This window comes from Calliphora vicina, chromosome 5, assembly GCF_958450345.1.
Source record: "Calliphora vicina chromosome 5, idCalVici1.1, whole genome shotgun sequence".
In the NCBI taxonomy this organism is placed as follows: domain Eukaryota; kingdom Metazoa; phylum Arthropoda; class Insecta; order Diptera; family Calliphoridae; genus Calliphora; species Calliphora vicina.
This window is the reverse complement of record NC_088784.1, coordinates 49,997,781-50,007,916: the sequence shown is the minus strand read 5'-3', so window position 1 is coordinate 50,007,916 and position 10,136 is coordinate 49,997,781. Positions and strand designations below refer to the sequence as shown.

Below are 10,136 nucleotides of genomic sequence, written 5' to 3'. Positions count from 1 at the left end.
ATATAGTAAAACCAATTACATTTTATCTATGTCCGTCTCTGATACAGGAAGCGTATTTTGGAGTGGATTTTTGGACGAAATTTGAACTCGCACCAAAAATATTTTCCAACGAAGAAATAGATATTGAAAAATTGTCTACTGAGTTTCCTATAGTTGTAGAAAAAGCCGATGAACATGATTTGACTTCAGAACAAAGAGACAAACTTATGAGAGTGAAAACTGAATTTAGAACATATGAACAATTTGGATTAGGTAGAACCAGTTTAGAGGAGCACAGGATAGAATTGATCGATAATTCAATTCCCATAAAGGATAGATATTATCCGGTATCACCGGCAGTACAGGAGCTAATATTTGCGGAAATAGATAACATGTTGAGTTTAGGTGTAATAGAGCCGAGTAATAGCCCTTGGAGTAGTAGATCTACATTAGTCAGGAGACCGGGAAAGAATAGGTTATGCCTGGATGCGAGAAAGCTAAACGAAAGGACAATTAAAGATGCATATCCCATTCAGAATATCGAGGGAATACTGAGTAGGTTGGACGAAACTTATTACATAAGTAGTGTCGACTTTAAATTCGCCTTTTGGCAAATTCCTTTAGAGGAAAATTCCCGAGCTTATACTTCATTTACCATTCCAGGACGTCCGCTCTATCAATACACTGTCATGCCATTCGGCTTATGCAATGCGGCTCAAAGGTTGTGTAGGCTGATGGATAAGGTCATCCCGGAAAGATTAAAGGCTAATGTCTTTATATATTTAGACGATCTCCTGATTATATCAGCAGAATTCGGAACTCATATTAAATTGTTAAGTGAAGTAGCAGAATGTTTAAGAAGCGCAGGGCTCACTATTGGTCTAAAGAAATCCAAATTTTGTTTTAAGCAAATCAGATATTTAGGTTTTATTGTGGGAGGTGGAGTTTTAAGAACAGATCCAGATAAAGTGGAGGCTATTAAGGCGATACCAATTCCGAATGGTATCGCCGTTTTATCAAGGATTTTTCTACATTAACCGCACCTTTAACAGACCTAATTAGAAAAGGCGTGAAATACGAAATTACTCAAGAGGCTATAGAAAGTTTTAACAAACTTAAACAAGCTCTTACAACTGCTCCACTATTAGTTCATCCCAACTTTAAAAGTAGATTCTTTATACAGTGTGATGCTTCAAGTTATGGTGTGGGAGCAGTACTCTTTCAGAAAGATGAGGCTGATAATGAAAGACCTATTGCTTTTTATTCACAGAAACTAAACGCCGCTCAGAAAAATTATACAGTTACGGAGAAAGAGTATTAGCTATTAAAAGATTCAGACCTTATGTTGAGTTAATGCCTTTCACCGTAATTACTGACCACGCAAGTCTTAAATGGCTTATGTCCCTTAAAGATTTGAGTGGACGTTTGGCACGTTGGGCATTGCAACTACGGAGTTTTGATTTTATTATAGAGCATAGGAAGGGATCTGAAAATATCGTCGCCGACACACTTACGAGGTATGATGAGGAAATAGGAGAATTGCCTGAGAATATATTAGGTTTTGAAACAACTGAATTTGAATCGGAGGAATATAAAAATTTGAGGAAAACGGTGGAACAAAATTTAGATAAATTACCGGATATGAAGGTTGAAAATAGTTTAGTATTCAGGAAGAATAGGTTAGTGAATGAAATGGATCCGTTAGAAGAGTTCCAATGGAAACTCTGGATCCCTAGTTCTCTAACACACACTCTTATAAGAGAAGCTCATGAATCGTTAGAAAAATCACATGGGGGAATAAATAAAACTTTAAAAAACTTGAGGAACAAATACTATTGGCCCAATATGATTTTACAAGTGAAGAACTTTATTGACCAATGTGTTGTATGTAAAGAATGCAAATCAACAAATATGCGACTTATGCCTGGAATAGGGAACGAAGTAATAACGGATAGACCATTTCAGAAAATATACATAGATTTTTTGGGGAAATATCCCAGATCAAAGAAAGGAAATGCGTATGTCTTTATTGCAATGGATCATTTAACTAAATTTGTTTTCCTGAAGGCAATGAAAGAGGCAACCACTAAGAACGTAGTAGAATTTTTAGTCGATCAAGTATTCCATAATTTTGGAGTACCAGATAACATTCATTCGGACAATGGACAACAGTTTCTTTCTAGGGAATTTCAGAAAATGATCACCGATTATAATATAACGCATATGAGAACTGCCGTACATTCCCCTCAATCTAATGCAGCAGAAAGGGTCAATCAAAGTATTTTAGCTAGCATACGAATGTACTTGGAGAATGATCATCGAGAATGGGATGTGAATTTACCATCCATTTAAATAGCATTAAGAACTGCAATACATTCGGCTACTGGCATTAATCCATTCTTTGCTTTATTCGGATATAATATGTTTACTTGCGGCTCCGATTACCGACTGGCAAGAAAATTGAAGGCAATGGACGATACAGAAATAGGAGATTTGGAAAGATCAGATAGATTAAGATTAATAAGACAGAAAATTAAGGACAATCTACATCAGGCCTATGAAAGAAGCGCTCTAAGATATAATAGAGGTGCAAGAATCGTTCGTTTTCAGCCTGGTCAAGAAGTTTACAAAAGAAATTTCATTCTAAGTGACTTTAAGAATTGCATCAATGCGAAATTTTGTCGTAAATTCACTAAATGTAGAATTTCTAAAGTAATGGGCAACAATATGTATGGACTAGAGTCTTTGAATGGAACACCCATCGGAATATACCATGCTAAGGACATTAAACAATAAGGAAATTGTTTAGGGAATGTGCAATATGAGGTAATAAATTGAAAGGGCCAGACAATGCCTGAATATAACTAAAATATGTGCAATAAATTTGTGCAATATTAGGTTTAGTTTAAGTTTTGTCTGTAATTTTTTCAATATTTATACCATATATGTTCTTTCTTTTACCTTTTCTTTTGTTTGTTGTTGTCCAATTTTATTTATTAATGGCTGGTGCGGTTTCCGGAATTGACTTTTAATGTTCAAATTACCCATATTACCAATTTTTATATTTTTTGAATGCCCGGCTAACTCTGTTTCAATATACCAAAGATCTTGATGTGGGTGTAGCTTGTTTTGTGTTGTTGTAGATCACAGGGTTGCATTAAATAGTACTAAAAGGGAAATAATAGAATATAAGGTTGCCAGACATATATATGAAGGACTGGAATAGGAAAATAGCGAGGGGAAGAGAGGAATTATGTCCTCGTTTAAGAGAACATAAATTCATAAAATATACGAATGTGTTAACCTCAACATGAAAATGTTCATTGACCTTATGTTTCTGTTACATTTAATGTATGTTTCGTTACTTCTTTTTTTTTTGTATCTATATTTGTTATTGTACGCTGGCCGTTAATTTTGTGTTTAAAAAAAATTAGGCTTATTATAAGCAAAGGAAAACATTATGAGATTAATATTGAAAGTGATGTTGAAAAGCGTGAACACAACAATTAATTAAAAGCATTATTGTGCAAAAAAATTTAATAGTTTACATAAATTAAATTATATTGTATATTTCTTTTAAAGAAGTGAGTAAAATAATTAAATTTTTGGAATATCAAAATATTCGTCAAAATTTTAAATATATATTGATTTTTTTTATGGTGTAGACAAACCATTTCGTGGAACAATATTCCAAAGAGGATCCTGGCATATATTCTTATATAGATATATGAAATTATAATCTGTAAGTAATATGAACCAGACGAAGTGGAATTGTATGTGTAGTAACAAAAAGAAATATATGTATATTTGTCTTTCAGACGGATGTCATTGGTGTTAGGAATGAAAGCCTTACATTATCCAAAAGGCCAAAACATCCGTAGATAATTTAAATCTGGAAAAAAGTAACGAACCAAATGTATGTATGAAAAGTTTGTTTTATGTGAATTGTTCCAAGTGGCAGCTTCACAAACAGGGAAGAGTTAAGAAAAAAACCAGAAAGGTATTTTCTATAGTGAGGTCTACAACCACATTGAAGGGGAACAAATCTGGTTACGAACCTTTTATCCTCAATTTTGTTCCACAGCCTGAAATATTATTCGGCAAAGAAAAAAAAAATATTCCGTAGGGCACATATTAAATTGAAGACTTTTACCAACTAAAAATTAATTACTACAGTAGGTTAAGTATTATAGTATAGGTTTAGGCGTTTCAATATTTATGTTATTATTATTATTATGTGTAAAAGGATAAAATCAAAGTAAAATTTTTTTGAAAAAAATTAGAAAAGAAAATGTATGATCTTAAACCTAGGCCTAAACAAAATTTGTTCTACTGAGCTCAATAGGGAAATACGTTAAGGACCTTTTTTTTATACTCAAATTTAGAATACCCAGAATAGAATAGATTTATCATTCTGTGTAATATAACTTTATTTTTATCCTTATGTTAGTTTTTTTTTATATGTATAATTAGTTTTTGTTAGACATTGTTTTTTTTATTAAAATTAGGAAAATTTTTAATGTATTGAAAATTTTTTTTTAATGAGTTAAAATCTTCATGAAAGATATATATATATATATTTTACCGGTATCATATACCATTCGTTTTAGTACTGATGTTGATTTTGTTTTGATTAATTAGGCCTCCTTCAGGAAAACCGTTAAACGGAAAATTTGTATTAAATATTCTCGCAATTTTAAAACAAATTGCGAAGAAATATTGTTATATTGCTATGATAATATTGGTCTAAAGGGACACGAAAATTTTAATATTACTGACAGGATTTAATTAATGTTAAGTGTATATCGTAAATTGTTTAATTTTAGTTTAGTTTTATTTGAATAAATTTGTTTGTTGTTATTAAGTATATAAAAGAAAATGTTGTGTTAAATAATTTTGTTGGGGATTTTCGAAGCAATGGTTTATAAGATGTTGTGAGTAAAAGTGAGAACAAAACAGGTATTTGATTGTAGAAGGGGTCATCAGAGAAGTTTAAATTGATGGCAAAGGTTGGGAAAGGGTGACGCGAACAGGGGAAATACACCGTTCCCTGGTAGTTTATGTCTTTGTGGTTAGAGTTAGTTTTGCAATTTAATGTGTTAGTTTCTGTGTTTTTTTTTTATTGTTGTGGTCAGTCGTTTGTGAATGCGGGTTGAGAACGCACGCCGTAGGTCTCCTGAGCTGGTCATGGCGGCATCACAAACATCCAAGAGAAAAGGTATCATAACAAAAAAACAAAAATATGTACAATATTTAGTTTTAAGTTATTATTTATGTTTAGTGTTTAATTAACTGTAATAAATGTGATTTTTGAAAAGAATATTTGTTACAATATGTGTGTAGATTTGATAGTTTTCAAACCCTTTAAGTGAATCCACAAAAAAATAGTCTTTTTATTTTAATATAATGTACAAAGTTCTTTATTTTTTGTTAATGTTACAATAGTTGTCACTTCAATAGCCAAAAACTCACTAAATTACAATTATGTAGGTATACATATTTTCCTTTGATCTACATATTCTACTGGAAAGTTGAAATAAAAGTAGTTAACCTTGAATATGTGTATTATAATAAGCAATAACGACAATAATATTACTAATAATATGTGTAACAGTTATTATGTTGTTGTTGTTAAAAATGATGAGATAAATAATGTTAAAGAAAATAAGAAAAAGCAATAATATAAATAATGAGAACATAATTAACCCACTAAGGGCTAAACATACTCCCCCGCCATGTGCTGGTTCAATTTATTGGTAATTTACATATTTTTGTATAGCCCTCTTATGTTGACCATCACTTGTTTTGACAACAACAACTCTTACTTGGTTATCTGGACCATGTATTGTTTCCAATATGCGACCTAGATGCCATTTCATTGGTGGTGAATTGTCTTCTTTAACTAGTACCATATCATTTGGTTGTAAGTTCACATACTGGGTAGTCCATTTGCTTTTTCTTTGTAGTTCATTCAAATACTCCTTTTGCCATCTTTGCCAAAAATGTTGCTGAGCCCATTGAATCTGTTGGTATCGATTAAGTGTCCCTGACACAAGATATTCGACAGAAGGTTCTGGTATCGTTTGAGCTGTTCGGCCGATCAGGAAATGTGATGGAGTTATTGCGCGAAGGTCATCGGGATCACTGGACATTGGTGTAAGTGGTCGACTGTTAACAATTGCTTCAGCTTGGCAACATATGGTTTGTAGTTCATCATACGAAAATAGATACGTGCCTACAGCTCTACGAAGAAAATATTTGGCTTGTTTTACAGCACTTTCCCACAAGCCACCAAAGTGTGGGGATCGGGGAGGTATAAATTTCCACTTTATACCTTGTTGTTTACAGTTCTCGCTGACGGCAGCTATGTGGTCCGATGATAAGAAATGTTGAAGTAATGATTTCAATTCCTTATTTGCTCCAACGAAATTGGTAGCATTATCTGAATATATCGTATGACATTTACCTCTTCTGGCTATGAATCGTTTTAGAGCTGCTATGAATGCTATTGTGGTAAGATCCATTGCCAACTCCATATGAATAGCCTTCGTTGTGAAGCAAATAAATACGGCAATGTATACTTTAGTTGGTTGCTTACCTCTTATACGATGAGTAATTGAAAATGGACCGCAATAGTCCACTCCGGTAGTAGCAAATGGGTATGAAGGTTCAACTCTATCTCTAGGCAATGATCCCATTATTTGTTGACAGATTTGGGGTCGACAACGATAACAGATAATGCAATTGTGTATTGTGTGGCGTATAGTGTTGCGAGCATCTATAATCCAAAAGTGATCACGAAGAAGACTGTTGAGTGTTTGAGTTCCAGCGTGCATGTATATTCGATGATAATGATTAATTAGTGTTCGAACAAATGGGTGATGATTAGGCAATACAATAGGGTGAATAGTATCAAAAGACAACGATGAATTTTGAAGGCGACCGCCTACACGAATTAAACCATCTTTGATGAATGGTGAAAGTTGCAATAATTTTGATTGGTGATTTACAACGTTAGTTTTTGATAATGTTTTATATTCTTCAGGAAAAGATTCCAGTTGAATGATAGTACAGATATTTAACAAGGCTTTATTTTCTTCATCAAGTGTGATTAGACCCTTTTCAACTTCCTTTGTTTTTTTGACTAAAGCAATAAATCGGTTTACATAGGAGAAAATTCTTAGAGTCTTTTTATAATTATTGATGTATTTAAAATCAAAGAATATATTTGGTGTTTGATTTACGATAAGTGTTGTAGTGTTCATTAATTTTTCAGGAAGATCTTCATTAATGTGATGTGGTAATTGTGGCCAACTATTGCGTGATTTTTGGAGAAATTCTGGGCCTTCAAACCATAATTTCTTGTCTATGAGATCAGCAACCTTGACTCCTCTAGACACTAAGTCTGCAGGATTTTCTGCTGTTGGGCAGTAGTGCCATTCAAAATTTGTAGTAATATTTTTGATTTTTTGAACTCTATTAGACACAAACTGGTTCCATTTTGTTGCATCCCCCTTTATCCATGATAGAGTAATTGAAGAGTCACTCCAGCAATGAATGTTATTCGGGGAAACATTTTTAATTTTGCATACCTCGTTAAGTAGCTCAGACGATAAGAGTGCTGCTGATAGTTCTAGTCTGGGTAACGTAATTGGTTTAATCAGCTCAACACGCGATTTTGCACACAACAATGACGATGTACTCATATCACCTGTTCTGGTAACAGCATATATGCATGTTCCATAAGCCTTTGTACTTGCGTCTGCAAAGGCATGAATTTCTGTGTCAGAATTTATTTGTACTAACCTTGGTATTCTAATTTCTGCGATTTGTGGCATTTGTTGACAAATATCTTCCCATTGTGTGGCAATCCATTGGGTACACTTTCGTCCCAAGCAAGTTTAAGTGTCCATATGTTTTGCATTAAAATTTTACAACTTACGATGATAGGATTTATCCAACCCAACGGATCAAAAAATGTTGCGATGTGGGATAAAATTTTACGTTTAGTTATTTTTGTCTTCGATAATGGTATTTCGTAGTCAAAAAGAAAATTGTCTTCCTTTGGTGACCATTTTAAACCAAGAGCCTTTATGAACTCTGTGCCATGTATTTTTATTATTTGTTCTCTATCTGAAGAACTAACATCTTTAATAACATCTGGAACATTTGAAGCAAATTTTCGTAATGGAAATCCACCAGCCTTTAACATCTGAACTACTTGATTTTTTATTTCGATTACCTCCTCTACTGTATTAGCACCAGTCATTAGATTATCTACGTAAAAATCTTTAATAGTCACTTGAGCACCTGTTGGAAAAACATTTTCATTGTCCTTAGCAAGTTGTTGTAGACACTTTGTGGCTAAAAATGTGGCACAGCTAGTGCCGTATGTAATTGTTTGTAATTGGTAAACATCCACATCCTCCATCGATGAATTACGCCACAAAATGCATTGAAAATTTAAATCTTCCGGATTGACGAGAACCTGTCGAAACATTTTTTCAATATCAGCCATTAAAACATAGCGGTGTAAACGAAAACGAAATAAGATTGTGAATAAGTCATCCTGTAGTGTTGGCCCAGTTCGAAGAATGTCATTTAGCGATAGACCATTAGAAGTTTTGCAGGACGCATCGAATACGACTCGAAGTCTTGTTGTAGAACTGTCGTTTTTAATTACACAATGATGAGGAATAAAATTTAATAATTTTGATGACACCTGTTTTCTTGGCACTAATTGCATATGATTCATTTCGATATATTCCTTAATAAATGATGAATACTCATCATTAAGTTTTTTATTACATTTTAATCGTTTTTCTAACAATAAAAATCGTTTAAGTGCGATATCATATGACTCATCCAGTTTTTGTGCAGTTGGTTTAAATGGCAATCTAACAACAAATTTGTTTGTTTGTGGACATCTAGACGTAGTTTCTTCAAAATATCGCTCACAATCATTATTGGTTTCTTCCTTGTTTATTCTATGATGATCTTCAATTATCCAAAATTTTTCTAAACAATCATTTAATTTTTCTAGGATTGTAGCACTAAATACGGAATTTCTTGGTGGTACTGATGGTGAATGAGATATTGATGATATTGCGCCTGTCACTATCCATCCTAAGGAAGTTTTTTGTAAAATAGGTAGATTATCTCGAAGTTTTATTTGACCTACCATAAGAAATTCATAAAACACACTAGCTCCAAGAAGTATATCAATTGAACCGGGTCGATAAAAATTCGGATCAGCTAATTTTATGTTTGTGGGAATATTCCAAGATTCCGTATTAATGTGTTTATTTGGCTGGCATGTTGTTATCGAAGAAAGTATGATAGCGTTAATAGTTGATATTTGAGGGTAATTCGTAGACTTAAGGGTAAGTGAACATTGGTAATATGCCTTAATTGAATTATCTCCAATTCCTGAGATATCCAAATCTGTTTTTTGACGAGGTAAATGAAGAGTTTGGGCAACTCTTTCGGTAATAAAATGTAATTGTGAAGCCGAGTCCAACAATGCTCTAGCCACCATTTTTTTTCCAGATGCAACAGACAATTCGACCAAAGCTGTAGCCAATACAACCTCACTTCTATTTCTTGTTACCTTTAGTACAGTAGGCGTGTTACAATTCGGATTTCCTTCATTTATAGTGACACTGTCTGCAGCAATTGGATTGTGTTTAACCTTTTCTCTGTGTAGTAGAGTATGGTGACTTACTCGACAGTGCTGACAGCGATTATTCGAAGGGCAGTTGTTAGAAATGTGGTTAGGAAACAAACAATTTAAACATAAACCCCTTCGTTTTACTAGTTCATAACGAGCTATAGGATCCATGTTCGTAAAGAATGTACATTTGAATGGGTTATGATAATCCGAACCTTCGCAAAGATTACAATATTGATCACCAGAAACGACGAATGAAGTTTGTTTTCTAGGTATAAATTGAGATGATCTGGATGTTGCGTTGGTTGCAATAATATCAAAGGATTGACATCTTTTTTTTTTTTTTTTTTTTTTAGTGATAATAATTCATATTTATTTATTTTCCATAAAGTTTAGTGCCTCTGCGTCACGAAGACATTGTTGAGGCAAGTTGGCATTATAATTCAATGCAAAAATTTATACAATTTTATAATATAAAAATAAAAGA

General features: G+C 33.1%; 1 protein-coding gene across 1 annotated transcript; it reads right to left on the bottom strand.

The window, feature by feature from the left end:
* Positions 1–5,729: 5,729 nt before the first annotated feature.
* On the bottom strand, positions 5,730–9,820 carry LOC135961237 (uncharacterized). Its single transcript, XM_065512730.1, has 2 exons — positions 7,922–9,820; positions 5,730–7,862 (listed from the first exon to the last, which is right to left on the bottom strand). Exons 1-2 carry the CDS (start codon positions 9,818–9,820, stop codon positions 5,730–5,732), a joined length of 4,032 nt encoding a protein of 1,343 aa, XP_065368802.1.
* Positions 9,821–10,136: the final 316 nt, after the last annotated feature.